The sequence below is a fragment of the Phragmites australis genome, chromosome 19 (assembly GCF_958298935.1).
Source record: "Phragmites australis chromosome 19, lpPhrAust1.1, whole genome shotgun sequence".
Taxonomy (NCBI): domain Eukaryota; kingdom Viridiplantae; phylum Streptophyta; class Magnoliopsida; order Poales; family Poaceae; genus Phragmites; species Phragmites australis.
The window spans coordinates 3,202,380-3,223,939 of NC_084939.1; the positions used below are offsets into that span (position 1 = coordinate 3,202,380).

At 46.2% G+C, this 21,560-nt stretch overlaps 3 protein-coding genes and 1 long non-coding RNA gene across 4 annotated transcripts; 2 read left to right on the forward strand and 2 right to left on the reverse strand.

Moving 5' to 3' along the window:
* The first annotated feature begins 326 nt into the window (after positions 1-326).
* Positions 327-2,164, forward strand: LOC133900630 (uncharacterized). The gene is made up of 3 exons (XR_009906571.1): positions 327-802; positions 1,151-1,362; positions 1,918-2,164. It is a non-coding gene; the product is annotated as an uncharacterized LOC133900630 (long non-coding RNA).
* A 653-nt stretch (positions 2,165-2,817) lies between these two features.
* On the reverse strand, positions 2,818-4,749 carry LOC133900596 (F-box protein At5g25290-like). The gene has a single exon (XM_062341788.1). It carries the CDS (start codon positions 4,313-4,315, stop codon positions 2,918-2,920), a length of 1,398 nt encoding a protein of 465 aa, XP_062197772.1. The 5' UTR covers positions 4,316-4,749; the 3' UTR covers positions 2,818-2,917.
* Positions 4,750-12,088: 7,339 nt separating this feature from the next.
* LOC133901044 (putative serpin-Z5) lies at positions 12,089-13,374 on the reverse strand. Its single transcript, XM_062342337.1, has 2 exons — positions 12,970-13,374; positions 12,089-12,880 (listed from the first exon to the last, which is right to left on the reverse strand). Exons 1-2 carry the CDS (start codon positions 13,372-13,374, stop codon positions 12,089-12,091), a joined length of 1,197 nt encoding a protein of 398 aa, XP_062198321.1.
* Positions 13,375-18,117: 4,743 nt separating this feature from the next.
* LOC133901045 (uncharacterized) lies at positions 18,118-20,565 on the forward strand. Its single transcript, XM_062342339.1, has one exon. It carries the CDS (start codon positions 18,118-18,120, stop codon positions 20,563-20,565), a length of 2,448 nt encoding a protein of 815 aa, XP_062198323.1.
* Positions 20,566-21,560: the final 995 nt, after the last annotated feature.

A 21,560-nucleotide genomic window follows, 5' to 3' on the forward strand; every position in this document is an offset into this window, starting at 1 on the left:
TTGATCTTGTTATCTATCAAGGTCAATAACCATTCGAAGTTGATTATGTGATTGCTAAGGTGTAATACCAAATTTTTGAGAGAGAAAAAGAGAGAGATTTGACCAAAATTTGACTTTTTGATCCGTTGCTCGTATGGACAATCGGAGACCGTGGTTGCGTTCATCTCATCGAGACGAACCCATTTTGCTATTCATATGTCCGTTCCGAGCACTTTATGACCCGTAGCAACCCCAATAAATTTAAATCGTTAGTTGTTTTTTTTTTAAAAAAAATAAAAAAAGAAAGAAGATAAGTATCGGCCGATCCATCCAGACTTTCGAGCACCCGTGCTTCGCGTTTCTCTCTCTCTCGCACGCGTCTCTCTCTTTCTGTCGGCGCCGAGCTTCCACGGTGCGTGTTCTGTGCTGGGCTGCTCGCCGGCCGACCTGCTTGCTCCGGCTGTCGTGCCCCTGCTGTCGCCGTCGCGCTCGCCGCCGTGCACCGGCCGAGTTCCCGCCGCCGCGCCGCGCGTTGCCGAGCCGCCGTGCGCCGCGTGCCTGCGCTGCTGCTGCTGCCGGCGCGGCTGCGCGTTGCCGAGCCGCCGTGCGCCACCGTCCGTCGCGGGCCGCCGTGCCTCTGCGCTGTGAGAAGAAGCAAGCACAGGAGAAGCAAGCAAGCAGCCGGCGGGAGAAGGAAGCCAGGAAGGAAGAGAAGGAAAGAAAAAGAAAAGAAAAGAGGAAAAAAAAAAGGGGGAAAAAAGAAGAGAGAGGAAAAAGGTGAAAATTTTGGATTTTCGTCAGATTCGTCGTCAATCCTTTGAAGGTGATTTCTCAGTAATTTTTAGATGTTTGTGGTTGGACTAAATTAAATTAATCAATTCCTGTCGTATTATTTCATGTGATTAATAGTCTGTTTCGTTTCGATAATCATTATTGATTCGAAGATACGACATCCGAGTCGAAGTATTCTTTTCGTTCATCGAAGCGAAGTCTAATTAGTGAGAATTTTGGTTCGACTCTGAATTGGAAATAATATATCATTCATGTGATACGGTTTTCTGTTCGATTTTTCGAAATATAGGCGTATACGCGATATTTTCAGGCGTAGGATTGACGTTTCATATTTTATGTGTTTTAAATGTGTTTTAGTTCTAATAGTATGCCTGTACAGGTGGTACTATTTTCGGACGTTCTTGATCGAATTTTCTTCATCGTCGGTAAAGGCAAGTGAATGTATTGTATGACTATGCTTTAACCTAATATTGGGTTGCCTACATTCTTTAATTACAGTGCATTCATCTAATCTGAATGACTGATTCTGGGCTGAGTACTATGTTGTTTACGTTTCCAGAAGTTTACTCGATGATTGATTTATGAAGTGCAGTAGGAATGATATGCCATTCTGCAGTTGTTCATTAGTGTTGTATGCAATGTTTTTTTAAGTCTCAAGCATATTCCGGAAGTTATGTTGGTTATGCTTGAAGCACGTCATACATATACATCTCATGCATTGGAAGTTTGTCGTCGTCTTCTGACCGCGACCGTACCGGTACAGTACCGTATGTCACCCGAGGAGGGGTACGGTGCACACCCTTACGTTACCCGAGGAGGGGTAAGGGTGAGAAGAGCTTGTCATGTGCATGGTTATGTCTTCTTGTGAAATTCAATGAATTATTCATATCAAATCTTATTTCCTTTAGTTAGCGTGTATATAGATATATATGCGGCTCTGAAGGCTTATACCAACCGAATGTTAAAATGTTTAATGTTATCGTTGGACTTGCTTAGTCATAACTGTTTCTCCTAGTGTTGGCAGTCTGTTTCATTACTAGTTTCTATTTAGAATTGTTAGCACATTCAACTGTGGCTAAATAACTTTTTGTTAAAGTAACTTTCACTTACTGAGATTTTCGAATTTCACCCGTGTTTTTTTTACAGGTATGTTTAGATGTTGACGTGCATTTTGGGGATGGATCTCGGTAGCTGCACACACTAACTTATCACGATGTCGATAGCTCAACCGGTGTATACAAACGTTGTGCCTGATGGTCTGTCATTTGCTTTTGTTTATGTTGTGGTACGACGCTGGTAGCGTAGTGGCGAACTCTATATATGCTGGTTATATCTGATTCTGTCTGCCTGAGATTTCTCTTTTGGTCAGTTATACATCTCTATAGAGGAAATGCTGCCAAATTATCCTATTTTCATATAAATAGGTTGAGTTGTAAAGTAGGGTGTTACATAAGGCGCCCATGATTAGCTCGTTTGTAGTCGGATCGTGAGAGTCACCTCCACCAGATCGATATTTATCCTCCCATCGGAAGACCGGGACACCTGACCCTATCACAAGCCCCACAAATAATGAACCGCCAGCAGATTCCAAAACTGCCACCAAATGAAGCACCACACTGAAGGAGAAGAGAGGGAACATGCATAGTTGAGCACCCCGAACCAAAACCTAGGCACACGTAGGTTGACGCCAGCGAATGACCGAGCAATGGAGAGGAAAGGAGACCGAGAGAGGAAAGGGGGCAATGGTAAGAAACGGAGTCCTAGGCCATTGCACCAACACAGTCGACGTCTTCTCCACATAGCTTAACACCCCTATAGGCTATCGATGTGGTCCATGAAAAGACGGAGAAATCTTCTCCCTTTCTGGCACAAGGTCATTGTTGTGATCAGACCATGCTTGCCCCACTGAGCAAGATCAAATGTCCATCACATAAACATTGGCGTAGCCAGGCCAGTGATCGCCCCAGCCTGTTCCAACTTGGTTGTGTTTTATTTACTATCAAATGATGAGAACTTTTGGTAAAAGACCATAGCAGCAGTCATTGTTGAGATGAAACTTGTTCATGAAAAAAAATGACAACTGCAGCACAAACACAGGCAGCATGCTGTTAAATACATAGGAAAAGAGGTATGAAGCTACATATATCTAATTGCGCGATGCTAAACTTATGCTCCTGGGATTCGGAATCAGCCACACAGGGGCTGGCCAGTTGGACCAAAGCTGAGGGGATACTATTTCATCGCTGCTATTATTTTCCAAGTCAAATACACCAATATCACGACGGTTATTTTGGAATCCCATAATATAGAGATCGTCATCATCAGTGAAGTAGACATGATTTGCCTTCAGCTGCGGATATTCTTCAGCACGGAGGCAAAGTGATTGGTTGTGCCCGAGAAACATCACATTCTCACCCAAGCTACTTATTTCCACAAGCTTTTTTGATGTAGGCTCCACTTTATGAACCTTGATCGCGGAGGTAATGGACACATAAGATTCACGGTCAAACTCGATTTCCAAGTCTGAATCATATTCATCATCTGCATCAGACCTCCATATTTGCAGCAGCTCACCACAAGGAGCTTGAACAATGTAAATTCTCTCGTAATAAATATCTTTCACCTTGCCCAAAAATATCTCCTGTGTGACTGCAGGGTCACCAAGATCGATTGTATGGATTTCCCCTAACAAAGTGGATGCATACAACAACCCCCCCTTAAAAAAGCAGTCTGCATAGTCGCTGTGTGGTGGCAACCAGGTCCACTTATCGTCCCCTGCCCTTGCAAACGAAAGCTGCGAATGTGGGTTGTGGATGAGCACCACGAAGTAGTCTCCCATGGCCGGATCCGAAGACAGAAAGGCCTTATAGAAGAGGAAATCCCGCAGCTTGCTAGGAACAAAGATTGACGGTGTGTCTGAAATGATATCATCTCCAGTGTACCACGAATACTCATAATTGCACACGGCGCCTTCGTGATCAAAGATTGGCTTCACCTGCTCGATGGTCGTGACCGATGGCAAGGCAATCTGCTCGCCGGTGATGGGGTTGACTAGGTGCAGCTCAGACCTCTCATCTGCAGTGATGATCCAACCATAGGAGGAGCCGATGATATGCCTACTACGGATAGGCGGGTCTGGGAGAGTCACTGTGTAGGCCTTCTTCTCCGTGAGGCTGTAAAGACCTGCGGCCCTCGCACCGGCAGATTCAGAGGTGTACAGGAGGCATGGTGTCTGCTGCAGCCTGCAAGGTCCAGTGACGCACAGACTGGTGTAGGCGGCGTGCCATGAGGAGCAGACTGATCCTGCACGCACAAGGTCAGGGATCTCCAGGAGGGCAAATATATCCATCAGGATGTCCTGCGGCAGCCCCAGCGATTCACTGCCCACAATAGCTGACTCCATGAGTGGTGGATGAGCATGGTCATCTCTTTGGACTGTCTTGAGTAAACTGGGAGAAAAAGCTAAGATCTTGGGCAAAGCTCGCAAGACCAGACGGCACAGGCAGCCTAGGCTCATCATCCCGTCTCTGATGCACATCTCCATTGGGGCAAACCAGAACAGGATCTCTCTAGCGGAAGATGAATGAGTCGCTTCCTGCCGCGGGGGCCAAAACTGGATCTCCGGGAGAAGCACACCGAGGGCAGCCTTGTGGCTCTAAATTTATAGATCAGCAACGGAATCAAGGGATCCCTCACTCCGAATTCGACTAGGTGACTGAAATCCCAATCGAAGAACGGTTGTTTGGAACACGGACTTACCCCGAAAAAGGTTCGGACTTTCCAATCAGCTCGTACCAAATTTGCACGAAAGAGATGAGACTCCGAGTGCTCCCCCGCGTGCGAAAACCCCGGCTCTGATTCCGCAGACACTGAAACTGAAAACGGGGCACTCACCGGCGGCAGTGTAGGCGGACGGGACATGGGGTCAGGCTGCCGGCGGTTGAGTCGATGAGGACTCACCGAGTCACCGTCGGCGGCGGCTAGAAGTGAGGAATGGGATTCGCGCGCGCGCGCGAGAGAGACCCGAATTGATGAACGGGACATGGTTCGATTCGACCAGACCCGCCGTACGGACGGACTTTTGGGTCAGGAAAATTGCATAGTACTTAATTTTTTTATTACAAATACTTTATAAATAATTATGTGACATATCATGATTGAATCCTGATTTGTCTTATTTTTCCTTAAATATATACATAAATCTAGCGATTGAAAAATTTGTTTGTAGCATTTTTATAACAAAATTTTTAGTACTTGTACCACTGCTCTTTAAGTTAATTGTCCAGACCAGGCCTGAGGAAAGAACAATGAATACGGCCCGGGCCAATGCTAATGACAGATTGGATGCTCTAGTGAGTTCATCCATGATAAGAGGCATATTGAAAGGTTAGGCGCTGGACAAATGACACCAAAAACTAAGAATTTGACGATCATCACATTTGACATTTCTTCTATCATTGCCTTGCAATGCAGATCATTTTATAATTTCTATCGATCCTACTTCCTTCCATACGACATGCATATAGAGTATAAATCTCACATATCATAGTTTCGAGTTCTGTAAGGAGATGGAATATGTGTAGAGGAACGTCTCTATCCTCGTTGGCCATTGCACGTATTGAGGATAAAATCATGTTTGAATTGTAACTATATTTGCCACATCTAAGTTTAGACAGTCTTAGTTTTATAAGACAGTGTTTGGTTACTGCTATTATTCTAATTTGCCTAACTTTTTAGCCTCATGACCTACTTGTCATAGACACAATATTTTATTAAAGTTTATCTAAGGTTAGTTAGTCAATTTTCTTACCATAAAAATATGACAAGACTAACCTTAAACAGTAATATATAACAAAATTAGTTAGGAACCAAATAGGTCCAAAATACCACAACCCCATGCTGGTGAAGGTGGATGGGAAGGGGGGAGAGGACATGGGTCCTCTATGGTTTCCTGGTCACGGCATGGGATGGGACCTCGACGTGCTAGACCCGAAGTCGAAGCAGAATGCTACTGTAAAGAGCAGAAAAGAGCTTGGGTTTAGACTAGGACTGGCCCTGCTAGAGGTTTGTAGGTTACAAATAAGTTATGAATTCATAGGGAGCGTAATTGAGTGCTTTATCTAGCTAGGATGTAGAGTTCAACCCCGAGAATTCTATGTTAAGTTTCAAATTCAATGTGGACTACTAATAATGGATCTGATTGCATATAAATGTAGGATTGGTAGAGCAACTCCAACAGTATATTTATATTTTATCTTTTATATCTCTATATAGATTGCTATCTATAGAGATTTCTCTTTCATATTATTTCACCACTCCAACAGCACATCCATATTTCACCCTCTATATTTTCTTTTATTTTTTAATAGTATTCTATAACTAATAATATATTCGTAACGACTACATTTTTGTAACGGCTATATTTCTAACGGACATTTTTCAAACGGTTATTTTTTTCAACGGCTATTTTTTAGCGGCTATTTTTCCAACGGCTATTTTTTCAACTGCTATTTTTCCAACTGCTATTTTCCAACAACTATTTATTCAATGGCAATTTTTCCAATAGCTATTTTTTCAGGTCTATATATGCAAGTCCATTTGCCATTCCTGAGTTGTGTCTCCTCTCCTAGCTCTCTTTGTATCCTCTCTCACATATCTTTGTCTCCTCTCCAACATCGCAATGAGACGTCGCAACATCGTCAAGCAAATTCTCATGGATTCATCGTCGACTTCATCTGACGACGATGAACTCATTGTTGCTACAGCATTCCAAGTGCACGATGAAGATTAGCGCTTGAATGCTCGACACCATGGCGGTTCCGTGCTAGGACATCGAGTAATTCATCGTGGCAGAGAAGCCGAACATGCGAGACTATACCAAGACTACTTTTCAGAGGCTCCCACCTACAGCCCAGCTATCTTTCGACGCAGGTTTATAATTAGTAAATATATTTTTGTTCGCCCTTATTTCTTATCCTCTCGTCTTATTTTCTTATTATTTCTACGCAGATTTAGAATGGCTCGTGCTCTGTTTCTTCGTATAGTGCAATATGTAGTAGAGCATGATAGCTATTTTGTGCAGAAAAGAAATAGTGCTAGGGTTCTTGGGTTATCTCCTTTGCAGAAGATTACTGTTGCATTTTGAATACTAGCTTATGGAGTACCAGCAGATGCTACGGATGAATTTATTCGAATTGGAGAAAGTACTGCTATAGAGAGTCTTAAAAAGTTTGTACAAGCTGTTATGAAAGTATTTGGAGATGAGTACCTGAGATCTCCAAATAATATTGATACTGCTAGGTTACTTGAAATGGGAGATGCAAGAGGTTTTCGTGGTATGCTAGGAAGCATAGATTGCATGTATTGAAAGTGGAAAAATTACCCTGCAACATGGCAAGGAATATATACCGGTCATGTGCATGAGCCTACAATTATTCTGGAAGCCGTTGCTTCACAAGATCTTTGGATTTAGCACGCTTTCTTTGGTTTACCCGGGTCTCACAATGATATTAATGTTCTTCACCGTTCCCCTCTATTTGCAAAGCTAGCCAAATGACAAGTTCCAGAAGTGAATTACACCATCAATGGTCACAACTATACAATGGGCTATTACTTGGCAGATGACATATATCCACCATGGGTAACATTCGTGAAGACAATATCATCTCCGCAAGGGAATAAGAAAAAACTTTTCTCTCAAGCTCAAGAAGATGCTAGGAAGAATGTCGAACGAGCATTTGGACCAGCAAGATTTTAGGATCAAGAGACACTCGGACAAATCATGACAGCTTGCGTCATCATGCATAACATGATATTTGAAGATGAGCGGGAAGACTTTGATTACAATCATAAGCCGAAAGACTTCCATTACGATCATGAGGGAGAAAGGGTGATAGTTTCTGATGAGCACTCTCCTAAGCTGTCTCAGTTTATGGAGTTTATTAAGAGCAATTATAATATCAGGGATCGATAAGCTCATTCTCAGCTTCAAGATGATCTGGTCGAGCATCTATGACAATTATATGCAGTCATAGTTCTTATAGTGTAAGCATCTGTAATTTGGTAGTTCTGTTCAATTACCAGAAATAAAAGCCAAATGTCAGCTACTGCATTTGGAGGAGAGAACTGGTATTCAAACATCAAAGGGGATGATTTTCAGAATGTGTAAGTGTTGTACCATTACCCAGCGTAGTGATTAGGACTCAATCTTTCAAACATTTGGTGCCGAATTTATGGATGACATATGAATCAAATAAAAGGAACATGAAAATACATCATTCACCCGATGAAAATACAACATTCCCTCTCTGCATGGCTCAAATTTTTGGCAGGATAGTAGGATAAGATACTTCAAATTTTTGGCAGGATCTGTTTGATATTGACTGTAAATTCGCATGACATCAGAATATTGTCTGAATGCCGATTACACAAATTCCAAAAGGCTATATACATCGTTAAGTCAATATATTAAATCTACCTTAGGCCCTTATACATAAAGAATAAAAACGCCAAAACCTGGAGCACAACAACAACCAATTTGCACCAAAACTAAAGGGATTAACATAGGGGAATCGACCTTAATGTGTGGCTGCCCGTCTCTGTGGTACACGAAGTGGAGCTCCTCATCGACAGCGTCGGCGCAGCAAGCCCCGGCCCCGAGCGCGTACAACGCCACTTCCCTGTGAACCAAACACAGAAACTGATCGCATCAAATCGGGAGGCACGCGAGCGGGGCATGCCACTCGAGCAGGTCGTGGACGGGATCCGCACCTCTCACCATAGGCGAAGGAGACTTGCGCGGTAGAGGAGAGGAGAGGAGAGGGGAACGTGAGCACAAAATGGAGAGAGGGGGAAGGGAGGGAGAGCGACAGGCTACTACCTCGGCCAGCACGACCTCGGGATCGACGGCCGCTGTGGGTTTGGAGCTCTTCGCCATGACCGCCGTGCTCATCTGTGGCGTCTTGTCACTCTCGTCGCTCGCCGGTAAGTCGGGGAGTGGTTACTTGTAGGAGAGTTCACCCTCCCGTCGGCTTCCCCTTCCGTTCGCCTCCACGTGCTCCCCTTCGCGCCCACCGAGCACGGATTGCCCCTCAGTGAGGCGACGACGCCTAGAAAATGGCGGATCTGGGAGGGGCTGTGAGGCTCCGTCCTAGTTGCGAGGGCGAGGGCTCCGGAGAGTGGCACGAATGAATGGGGGAGAAGGAAGTTGGGGATGGCGTGAGGAGAGAGGCACGCCAGATTTGGCGTGCCAGAGGCCGGCGATGGAGGATGCTCCAAAATAGCGATTGTGATGGAGTGTCTGTTGGAGTCGGGTTTTGGAGAATTTTAGCGTGCATGTGGGATAGCAGGTGGGATGGATGAGTTGTTGGAGATACCCTTAAGAGTCCAGTTCTTTGAAATGGGCTCATCTCGAGGGTGAGTAGTAGTGGCTCTCTGATGTAGGGGTCTGAAGTAGTCATTGTTTTAATTTGAGCCTTGTACACAGATTTTTTTCAGCACGTACATATCTTGGTGATCATGGTGCGTATTGTAAGACCCTCGTATCAGGAGACTCACATTTCTAGTCTTTACTAATAAAAGTCAAATATAAATTTCTAAACTAAGGGTACATTCTAAATACAAGATGGTCCCTACATAATTTTTTTAAAGATAAATGGATAGACGCTACTCCAATTAGCGAACAATACCCATCATTGTTTAATATTGTGAGGCAAAAAATGATACAGTGGCGGATGTAATGAGCAATGCTCCATATATCCCTCCATAGGCCTATCATAGGAGATAACCTTATAGCATGTCATAGTCTAGTGATCAAGATAGTGAATATACATTTGTCTCCAGAAAGGGGTATCTTTAGATGGAACCTACGTATGAAAGGACAATTTTCAATTCGATTTATATACCAACATATGGCTAACTAAGGCATACCCTTTCCCAGTAATTTTCAATGGCAGTTAAAACTTACAATGAAGATAAAAGATATTTCTTTGGTACGTGGTGAGAGGAGTAACCATAACAAAAGATAATTTAGTAAAATGTAATTAGAACGGGAATATCAAATGTTGTTTTTTAATCATAATAAAAGCATATAACACTTGTTTTTGGATTGTCATTTCGCAAAAATACATGAATTCATGAATTAGTTATTGTAGCATGCAGGAGTGTGTAAATGTGCTACAACTAGATTAATTCATAACTGACTCATCACACCTCCAAAATTAATAAAACCACTTTTATTAGTTTATTTATACTCTACTTTATGCAGGAAAAATAATGGTATACATGAAAAAGTTTATTACAATGCTGTTTTTTTTAACATATTCACTTTATACTTGTGAACTTTGTAAAAATCATGGCAAAATTAATAAAACTCTAAATGAAGTGAAATCAATTTTAAAGATCCTTTTAAGATACGTCCTACTCAAGAAAAATATGTGTTTGCATGTTAAATTTTTTCTTAATATGAATTAATAACTGAGTCGCATGTTTCAATTTTTTTCCATTTTTTCAAACTTCCTCCCTATAGAATATGATGCAAACGACATTATTTTTGAAAAAAAAATTCACAAAAGGTCTTAGAAATGTCTGTAGTTTTTTTTATTTTTTTTAAATTTTTTAATACAAATTCGGTTACTGTTCGGTTTCTAAAATCGGACCGGAACGGTAAGCTCGATAATCACGAATTTCAATTGGTTACCGTAGATAAATTGAACCTATAAGAGACACGCCATGAGGAGCAGACTGATCCCGCACGCACAAGGTCAGGGATCTCCACGGTAGCAAAGATGCGCCGCAGGATGTCATGCGGCAGCTGCGGCGACTTCTCCATAAGCTTCAGATGGAGAGAATTATTGACCAAACTTGGATAAAAATCCAAACTTTATTACCCATCTTAACCTCAAAACTCAGGGACCCAACTGTCGAAATCGTGGAACTGAACACCTGAAAGCAGATTTATTTCCGTTTCTACTCTCCCCTCTGGTTGATGAGCAGCGTGGGGAGCCATCGAGGTGAACTTATAAATCAGCAACCGCTCCGTATCCGAGTAGCAGCCGGAACATCAAAATCTGTTTTCTTTGATCCGTTTTGAATCGGATTAGAACCCGAATCTCTTGCTAAAAAATTTCCAACTTTTTTGGGACCTCGGAGCTCCCCATGAACCATGTCTCTGCTAGCTTGAAGGTGACGCGAAGGATTAACTAACCAGCAGGCCGCTGCCGGCGCGGGGAGAGGAGCAACGGCGGCCGCCCCACCACGAGAGGCGCATCCCCCGCGAGCAGGAACAGAGGACGAGGGCCCTGTCACATAGAACGCCGTCGCCGGCAGCTGCAAGTTTGGACGGAGTGGAGGGAGGGAGGGAGGCGCCTAATCCACCGGGCGGCGGCGGCGGCGGCGGCGATGCGGTGGATGGATGGAGAAGATGGACGATCGAATTATTCCTCTTTCACACGGGAAAAAAATAACACACCTGCTTTTTCATATCAACCCCCCTGTGATTTGATTTATTAATCCGTTCATAATTGGATTTCTCATCCATACGTCTCCTGTAAATTTCTTTCCATTTTCTAAAAGCGTTGTCAAAAGTTTGTGCTAATAGGTTTTTTCCCAACAATAGTCATATTTGTACGTACATGACTTAATTTTAAATTGTTCAAATTCTCTGTTCGGATTGAGGATTTAGTTGGTAGAGCAACAGATTTAAAAGGGAGCTTGAAAAGCTCGGGTAAGTAGCTGATTTGGATGAATTTTTTTCGGCTTGTTAAATTCTCATAAATTCTCTTCCTAATTTCAAATAGTGTCCCATTTGGATGAATTTTTTTTGCTTGTTATTAGACACTCTTTACATATATGCTTGTTATAGTTGCTCTAGAGGTTCAAGAAAGAAGTCTGTGATGGTGGTGCGTGTAGGAAATATTGTAACTTTCTTAATATGGTAAGATTTTTTTAACTGACTTTCCGCTGATAAAAACACCAATTCTTTTTTTTTTGAATGGTAAAAACACCAATTCTCGTTCAAGAGTTCATTGTCGTGTCTTTTTACATAAAGATGGCATCTTTTTTCAATCTACCAGTTAACACCCTCTACTTATAAACATCATAACATTTGATAATTGGCTAAAACATCTGTCATTTGCATAGCAAAGTGCCAATAGAGCAAAAACAATATTTCGAGACCAATGAACAGCACGCAAGTCGTACGTTATTCTTACGAAATTATGTTTTGAAGCAACATCAAGTGAGCTGAGGCTTATTAGTTGCTACTAGTACTTTATGAGTAGTACTACCCATAACCATATACCTCGAAGCTAAGGCAAGCTCACATGGTGGCGTCGAGCACGTGGCCGGCGAACACCACCACCCCTGACCACTCCTCGACGATGAAGAACGTAAACGGGTGGTTGGCGACAAACTTGAAAGGCCCCGGCTGCGGGCCTAGACCTCCGCCCCGAAGGCACGTGGTGAACGCACTTGCTTCGGTCCCTTCCTCGTTCACCTCAACGACCGCCGTGCTGACCATGCCGCTCAGGAACGCCGGCCTGCTCGGATCTTTGCCGTCCGTCTCGACCATGCCTCGCAGGTCCGCCGTATCCCGTGAGAACGGCAGACGGAGCCCCATCTCCGGGAGAACCCTGTCGAACTGGCACTCGTAGGATATCTTGAACTTTGGCAGCTTGACAATTGCCAGCACCCGTTTCTTGGGTATGGCGTTGCGCAGGGCGCCCGGGAGCGCGGTGATCGCGTCCACCATGGCAGAGATGCCTTCGCGCGCGTCCGGGAGGAAGATGCACATGGAGTATTCAGTGCGCCGTCCCTGCTTGTAGGGAAGCCTGAGAACCTTGAACCCGTCCATGGCCATGGCATATTGGTCGCAGTCGCTGAACATGAAGGGCACGTCGACGAAGCTGCCGTCGAGGCGGTAGAACGGCCCGGGCTTCGTGTTCCACGGGTGGAACGTGCGCTCGGGCCATCGTCCACTGAAGTAGATCGCATTAGCGAGCACGATGTCCGTTTCAGCTCTGACAATGTCTTCGGCGGAGATGACTGACTCGACAAGGTTGTTGGTAGCCCTCTTGATTAAGTCGTTGATCATCTTCGCAGCATCCTCCGGCTTCACGTCGATGAAAACGATAGTGAAAACGTATACAGATTAAGAAATCGCAATCACAACGACTAGTTTCTACTCTCGATCGAGCTGACCTTTTTCTGGAAGTCCACCGTGGCGGCCTCCGCGCTGTAGGTGCCGGCCGCCGTGTCCCGGAAGGCCTTCCGGAGCGCGCCGCGTGAGGCGTTCACCCAGACACCGCCGCCGAGCAGAACCTTCGGCCCGCCAGAGGCCGACCAGTCGGCAACGATGTCATCCGCCACGCGGGCGGCGAAGGCGGCGAGGTCGCTAAGCCAGGGCGCCCCGAGGAAGTCGAGAAGCTGGCCGAGCGTGTCGCCGCGCGCGCCCTCGGCCACGAGCGCCAGCGCCGTGTGCACGGACAGCGGCGAGAACGCGACGTTGCCGTTAACGTTGTTGCCATCGGCGGTGCCGCCGCCAGGCAGGAGATGCCTGGCGAGACGGAGCGCGAGGGCAGCCTGGCCGTCGCGGACTGTCGCCATGAAACCAGACGAGACGAGGGCACGCGATGCGCGTCCATGGCAGAGCATGCGTGCATGTATGTATAGGGGGCGCGAAGAGCAACGGACGCGACCACGATCTCACGGTGCGCAAGCTTCGAATTCTTCGGTTGCTGCGCAGCATTGATGCTCGTCAATACATTTACGTACGTCCTTTCTGCTTCTACGGCTTGCAAAATCAAAATTCCATTACCCTTTAAAAATCCATGTTACAACTTCACCCATTCTCTAAAATGGGGGAAAAAAGGAGAGTGAGAGGTCGCAACTTCTTCAGTATTTTTTTCCTAGTAAATTACTTCATCTTATCATCTCTCCAAGAAGCAGCGGCAGCTATGGCGAAAACTAATTGTGCATTGCCATATTCATCTTGCTGCTGTGAGTTTTTGTCTAGCAAAGTCTTGCTGCTGTGAGTTTTTTTTCTAGCAAAGTCTTGCTGCTGTGAGTTGATTAGTTTGCACCAACAGAAATGGCGTTGTCTTTGAGCAAAAAATTACTAATCAAGAAATTGTGGATGGCCTTGCTGCGTGAGAGGAACAAGACGACGCAAGCAGATAAAGAGAAAAAAATCCACAGACGTTTGCACCTAACTAAATCAGGAAAAGTTTTCATTGAAAAGGAAACCTTATATGTTCTTTTTATCAAATTATGTCTTTTTGTAGTTTAGTTTCCTTAATTTTTATACTTTTAGTGTGATACTGGCTCTAATGTTCATTATTCTGAGGTGAGTGAATGCCTTTGTGATCATGCTGATAATGTACCGGAATTCAGCTGCGAGTCTTGAGTTGTTGCCCTTTGAACGGGAACATGTTCGTTCTGGAGTAGTTGCTAACTCATACCTGTTTAGTCTAATCATATGCTCAGGTTGGTTTTTGAGTTAAGATTTTTGTATTATAGTATCTTGTTTGAAAGCATGGATTGGAGCTATCTCATTCATTAGAGGAATAGCAGGGTGGCCTAAAGGACCAGCCTCTAAACAGTGATCTAGGATAGTTGTAAGCAAAAAACTATATATATACGCATGATGACAACAAATAATAGCCGTGTGATAACAGTTTCAAACAAACCACCCTAACAAAAAATATTTTAAACAAACCATCCCGTTCAATATGATTATATACTATCATGCTTTAATAAAATTGGATATTTTTCTTTACTAAAGTGTAACAGAGTGTGCGTAAGCCTCCGGATAGCCTGTAATTAGGTGAATCTTCACATTGGGCTGCCAAGAAAAAGAGGAGCTAACAGATGTTGTTTAGCGTCAGGAGACCGAGAAAGCATATTTTGGTGTCAGAATAAAATTAGCATCACTAACATAAACTAAATAGTATCATATAGTTTGACCAATTTATCATTGTGTAACAATGAATAAAAGAAAGATATCATTCGAAAAATGTAAAAATAAAAAGTCAAAAGTTTCAAGTAAAATTAAGATTGGAGAAATAATAATAGAATCATTCAAGACAACACTTCTAAGAGAAAAGAATGTATGAGCCCATTGAAATCCAGGGGAAGAGCTTTCTTTCTTTCTTTAAAAAAAATAGGAGAACTATCCACCCAAAGAGGTCCTTAGAAGAAAAGGATAGTATATGTGAGGTGTCTATTACGCTTCTTAAAGGACTCCAAGAAAAGGAGTAGACTCTATTTGTGAAATGACCCATAGAATATCACATATATTATTTTGGTAGGAAAAGAGAGTGCCGAACTAAGTGGCATTTGGGGTACCTATAGAGAGAGGGTAAAAATGCTAAAAGGCCTCGACAATGGTATCAAATTTATGGGCCTAGGTCTAACTTGGATTTGGGCTAGGATTACCAAAGGAGGGATGTGCGATTGGAAATGTTTTTAAGGCAATTTCGATCCATTAGAATATGTATCTCTATCTGTATATATATACCCTTGATAAGAGTAGACGCGAGAAGGGGGCGGAGTGGCGGCGGCTACAAGAAAGACTTATGTGCATCTAGGGTTTGGTTGCCCTCCTTCCTTCCTTTGATAAGGTGGAGCAAGAACATGGCAGGCAACAACGGTGTATACAAGGAACACTTGCATATATGTAAGGTTTTGTTGCCCTTACTTCTCTCCCTTCTATAACCTCTTTGGTTCTTATTCTGATATTGACTAGCATCGTCAACAATGATTACCGCTACAAACAAAGATCTGTGAGCATCTATGTTCGATGAAGTTCCTAGGGAGGAAAGGAAAAGGTATTTCTGATTTTTTGCGTATTTTCCATGTCCCTTTGCGTTCCCTCGATTGGGAATTAGAATATGACGATCTGTATTTGCAGATCTGGCCTCCTTATTGGAACAATTTATGATCTAAAGCTATGCTAATCAAAAATATGATGTAGAGATCTAGGAATATGGAGTAGATGAACGAGAAAAGGTATTTCTGATTTTTGCGTGTTTTCCATGCCCCGTTGTGTTCCATAGATTGGAAATCAGTAGATGAAGATCTTTATTTGTAGTTCTAGCCCTGTTTTGGATCAGTCTATGATCTAAATATGTGTTCATCAAAAATAGGAGGATGAGATCTTCTAGGCATATGGAGTAGATGGATGATTACTATTAGCATCGGAGGGGCTTATAGAAATCTTGAGGAATCACAAGCTTCCTCCTACTTGTGCCGATTTGCGAACTCCTTTTGTGCACGGAGTAGGAGGAAATATTAACATATTTGTAGATTCAATAGGTGTTAGCCAAAATTTCAAGCGCATACTATGCTTCTTCTTCTTCTTCTTCTTCTTCTTCTTCTTCTTCTTCTTCTTCTTCTTCTTCTTCGCTATCATGAATTGGAAGGCTATGGATCCAATCAATGTTTGTTGAAGATCATCTTATAGCTAGGTACTATAGAAAAGCTGTACAAAAAGTAGATCCATTTGTTTACTTCCCTCATTACATATTTTTTTCTTGTCCCTTTGTGTTCTAGATTGCAAATCAGTTGACTGAGATCAATATTTCTGGATCTAGGATTTTAGGAACTAGGAGGATCTTACACAGAGGGACAAGGGTGGTTAGCAATTTCTCAGACCAAATGGAAAAGGAATCAAGGAGAAGCTTAGATTTAGTTCACAACAAGGGGTGTTACAAGATCTGGTTATATGTGGTAGGAAGTCGATGATTATCTGCATTAAGGTATGTATTGATCTCGAGGAACCAAAAAAACATCCTCCTACATGTGTCAATTTGCGAATGCTTTCAATTTACTCATTTTGGCATATTGCTTACGGATCTGAAGGTCTAGTTTTTTATGTCTTGCTCTTACAACCATGAGCCACAAGCCTAAAAGTACAGAACTTTTTTATAGGTCAACAAAGCACAGCGGTTGATCTCGGGAAGACCATGGTCCAAATTCTATACCACCTGAAATTTAAAAAGATTTTTCTTGTATTACTTATGGATATGTTGGAATCCGATCCACATCTTCGGCTTCTGATGTTCTACATCTCTGAGGTATGTCCTTCTAACTATCTAGTTGATTTTCCTTTGCGTAAACTTTTTTTTATGTGAAATTTAAAGCCTACAAAAAATGAATTATTGTGCATTTAGCATCGACTTGCCTAATATTTAGACCTAACATTATTAATATGTCCAATCATCTATTGATCCGAGCCATACTTCGGTCTGGCCCTTGAGGCTTGCAGAAAAATCTCTAGTGCTAACCTTCTTGACTTGATGTATTTTGTTGTGTTGCTAGTCATGCACCCTTCACATCTTGTAACTCATGCATGCACCTAGTAAATGACTAAGAGTTTATATGATTTCAAATAGATTCATTGCGTGCACATGGTCCATATTTGCCACTCTGAAACATGTGCTCAAAGCGCTATGCAAATTCTGGTTGATCATTTTGTAGTTTGCACCAATAGAAATGACACTGTCTTTGAACACAAAATTTACTGATCTTGTCTAAGTGCTGGTCATACATATGGTTCTTGCAATTGTCCGTGTTTATGCATTATGAATGTGTCCTATTTGTAGGGATGCATTTATGCATGAATATTCTAAATATATATTTATAAGTCCATGTTATATGTATCATGTGGGGGGTCACATGGCCAAATGGATGAACTCTAAAACAAACAATCAAACGAATAAAAATAAAACAAAGAAAGTGGAAATAACACGTAAATTCCATTTCACCTAAGCTTTTGCACTCTCTAATAACCAATGGCCATAGGTTGTGGGGACAACTAGATAGGCGGTGTCGGGGCGAGCCAGAGGAGATGGTCCCGGCGGAGCCTTGTTAGCATGACAAGGCGGTGGCTGCGGATTCAGCTGTGAGGACACCGTCGGAGACAAAGAGGGCCGGCGGGGCAAGAGAGCTTTTGTGTTGTTTCAAGTGGAGAAGAAGAATAGAGTAGGAGCGGGAGGGCGAAGACGAGCTGAAATCCATCCGATCGCAAATCAACGGTTGATGATCGTCGACCTAAGAAGACGCCGATTTCAGTTAAGGATAGCATCGGCCTAATTTTTGACCAGGAATTATTCTATCCCAAAAAATTCCGCCATGCAAAGCACCTTCCATCAAGTCCCTCGTTCAAAACCTTCCCGCTTTGCTTCGCTCCCAATTGGAAAGCCCAGGTCTTCTACTGCTGGACATGCAAGCATCTTCATTAATGCGTCTTGGATTCGATCAACCCGTCCCGGATTCGAGCGTCGATCCCCTTGTGGAGTTGGTCCGGATCTGAGACGCTATCCAAAGAAAAAATTCTCGAGTGAGGCAATGGCAGCGTCGTCGTCAAGCTCCGGGGCGAGCCGGGCGGCAGTGACCGCGCGCGGGATCCGGATCCTGGATGGTCCGGAGGTGAGGAGGAGGACGGCGCCGTGGGTTTCTTCGGGGCTGGATGGGGACGACGAGGAGGAGGGGGTGGAGGCGGCGATGGCGATGGCGAGGGCGCGTGGATGCGACGTGTACGTCGGGCACAGCGGCGGGGCGAGAAGGATGGTGGCGTGGCTGCGCGCGGAGCTGGAGATGCTGGGCGTGCCCTGCGTCGCTTCGGACCGGCGGCAGTGCGGGGACGCGCCGGCGCACGTAGCCGCGCGGGCCGCGATGGACGTGGCCGCGTCGGGCGTGGTCGTGGTCACGCCGGAGTCGCTCGCGAACCCCTACGCCGTCGAGGAGATCCGGGTCTTCCTGGATCGCGGCGCGCTCGTCCCGGTCCTCGTGGGGCTCGGGAGGGGCGACTTAGTCGCGGAGGACGTCGTCGAGAAGCTCGGTGACCTGTGGGGAACGCACGGGGGGCATCTCTGGAAGCTCTACGACGGCGCAGAGGCAGAGTGGAGGGAGGCCGTGGAGGGTCTCGCCCGCGCGGAGCCGGCGTTGGTGGTGGGCGACGGCGACCTCCGGGACCGTGTCCTCGACGTTCTCGAGATCCTGGGCGCGAGGCTCGGGCGGCGCGCGGTAACGGCGGCCGTCAAGGCCTGGCGCGCCGCGGCGGATATGGAGCTGCCTTTCCCTCGGAACGCGGGCTTCGTCGGCCGGGAGAAGGAGCTGCTCGACGTGGAAGCCATGCTTCGGGGCAGCGAGCGTGCGTATGGCAACGCAGCCGGGAAGAGGGCGATGGATCTGGACGAGATGGTCATCGACGAGGGGCCGTTCGTTAACGGCGTGGTTTGCATATCCGGCGTATCCGGCGCCGGGAAGACCGAGCTGGCGCTCGAGTTCGCGCACAGGCTCGCCCACGAATACAAGAAGGTGCTGTGGGTGCACGGCGAGGCGAGATACCTCCGCCAGAGCTATCTCAAGCTCGCCGACCACCTTGGCGTTGCTGTCGGCGACGGCATCTCACAATCGACCGATCGGAGCAGGAGCCTCCCCGACATAGAGGGCGACGCCATCGCCAAGATCCGGAAGGAGCTCATGCGCGACATCCCGTACCTCGTCGTCATCGACAACCTCGAGAGCGAGCGGGACTGGTGGGACGGCAGGGCCTTGCAGGAGCTCCTGCCCCGCGGCAGCAAGCGCACCCACGTCGTCGTCACGACGCGGCTCGGCCGCCTGCAGGGGGTCAGGACGTGGGCGCTGGGGAATCTCGGCGCGTCGGACGCCATGCTGCTGATGAAGGGCACGCGCACGTTCAGCACAGAGGACATGGCTGTCCTTAGGAGCATCGAGGAGAAGGTAGGCAGCGTTCCTCTAGGCCTCGCCCTCGTCGGCGCAATACTTTCCGAGCTCGCCATTGGCCCAGCCGAGCTCCGGCACGAGATGAGCCACGCGCCGCACAGGGCGCCGACGTGGGCGTCGAAGGACGACCCGGCGCTGCGTGACAAACCCGGCCTGGCGCAGCTCCTGGACGCGTGCTTCGCGCTGCTGGACAGGGAGACGGCCGGGTTCGGCACGGCGGCGGCGAGGCTGCTCGAGGCCAGCAGCTTCTTCGCGCCCGCGCCGATCCCGATGGTGATGCTCGCGCGTGCTGCCTGTGCATGCGCAGCCGGGGAGCCTCTGTGGAAGCGGTTCGTGCGCACGCTGCAGCTCTCGTGTACCGCGCCACCAAAGGCCGGCCATGTCGAGTCGGAGGTGCTGGCGATGCTGTTGCGGCTCGGGATCACCCAGCGGTGCACGCAGGCGGGGTGCATCTCCGTGCATGGCGTGTTCCGGCTGTTCAGCCGCAAGGTCGGCTCCGGCCAGGTCGGTCGCTCCGTTGTGCGAGCCATCGCCGCACAAGGCGGCAGGGCGGAGCAGTACGCCGACCATATGTGGGCGGCGTGCCTGTCGCTGTTCAGGTTCGAGGCGCCGGCCGTGGCCGTCGAGCTGCCCCCTCTGGAGCTGGCGCGGTTCGTCACGCGCTCGGTGCTGCCGCTCGCCGCTCGCGCCGTGGCCGCGTACTCGGCGTACAGCGCCGCGCTCGAGCTTCTCCGTGAGGCCACCGACGGCGTCCGCGTGGCCGAGGACCAGTACATCGCGGCGCCTCGCCGCGGCGGTGGCAGCGGCAGCTCGAGCAGCAACATGGAGCTGGATCCGAGAGTGTACCAGGAGGTCGCGCGAGCAAGAGCGGAGCTCCTCAAGACGCGGGCGAGGATGATGGTGAGGGCCGGAGAGCACGCCATCGCCAAGGACCATTGCTTGACGGCGATCGGCATCCTCGAGGTGGTCTGCGGCGGCGCGCACCCGGAGACGCAGGCGGTCAGGGCGTTCTTGGAACAGGCCGTGAGAGTTCAGACAATGAACTGACTTCGGCGGTATTTAAGGTTTAGATCTTGACTGCAACCTTGGAATTTTCAGGAATTTTGTGTGTCTTCACAGGAAATTCTCGCAAAATTTTTGCGGTCAACACTTCAAGTTGTTTGATTCTTTCAGGATTTCAGAGGTGGCATCCTAGTTAGCATGAAGAATGTTGTTGTAAGAACTAGGTCATGTTCGTTCACCATGTTCTCTCGACATAGTTATTGCTTGTCAGTACTCAGAAGAACTAGGTCATGTTCGTTCACCATGTTCTCTCGACATAGTTATTGCTTGTCAGTACTCAGTATTCTCCCTGTTCACCATTGTTATCTTATCTGAGTCCAGGTTTCAGTCTTTCCTGTGATGATCGTTTCATCTGAGTTCAGGTTTCAGTCTCTTGTGATGATCGATTTGCTATACATCTGTCTACCAATAATTATTCGGAGATGGGTCCAATTGCTCACCTTTGCATCCACATCCATCTCGCCGCCGCCCACGTTCATCTTTATCTCCGTCTCTAGCGATGGTCCGACGGGCTTCTTTAGGGCAAGGGTTTCGTCAGGTAGGCTCAAATTCACCAGGCCTTGATCCTACAAGATTGATCTCCAGGTGTGTTGATGTCATATCTCAAATTCACGCCTATCAAACTAAATGTTGGCATGCACTTCATATATATGAGTTCACTAACAGATGAATGATCGCGTGTTGTAATACCGAATTTCTGAAAGAAAAAAGAGAGAGAGTTGACCAAATGTTGACTTTGTGATCCGTGGCTCGTATGGACGATCGGAGACCGCGGTTGCGTTCATCTCGTCGAGACGAACCTATTTTGCTATTCATATGTCCGTTCCGGGCACTTTGAGACCTGTAGTGAGCCCAATCAATTTAGACCGTTCGTTGTTTAAAAAATAAAAATAAAAAAAGATAAGTATCGGATGGATCGGTCCTCAACCCGATCCATCCAGACACTTCAAGGCGCTCGTGTTTCTCTCTCTCTCGTGTCT

Coding starts and splice junctions, on each gene's coding strand:
- LOC133900596 (XM_062341788.1), bottom strand. CDS start 4,315: ATGGAGATGTGCATCAGAGACGGGATGATGAGCCTAGGCTGCCTGTGC.
- LOC133901044 (XM_062342337.1), bottom strand. CDS start 13,374: ATGGCGACAGTCCGCGACGGCCAGGCTGCCCTCGCGCTCCGTCTCGCC. Junction 12,881..12,969: donor CGGTGGACTTCCAGAAAAAG/GTCAGCTCGATC, acceptor ATCGACGTGAAG/CCGGAGGATGCTGCGAAGAT.
- LOC133901045 (XM_062342339.1), top strand. CDS start 18,118: ATGGCAGCGTCGTCGTCAAGCTCCGGGGCGAGCCGGGCGGCAGTGACC.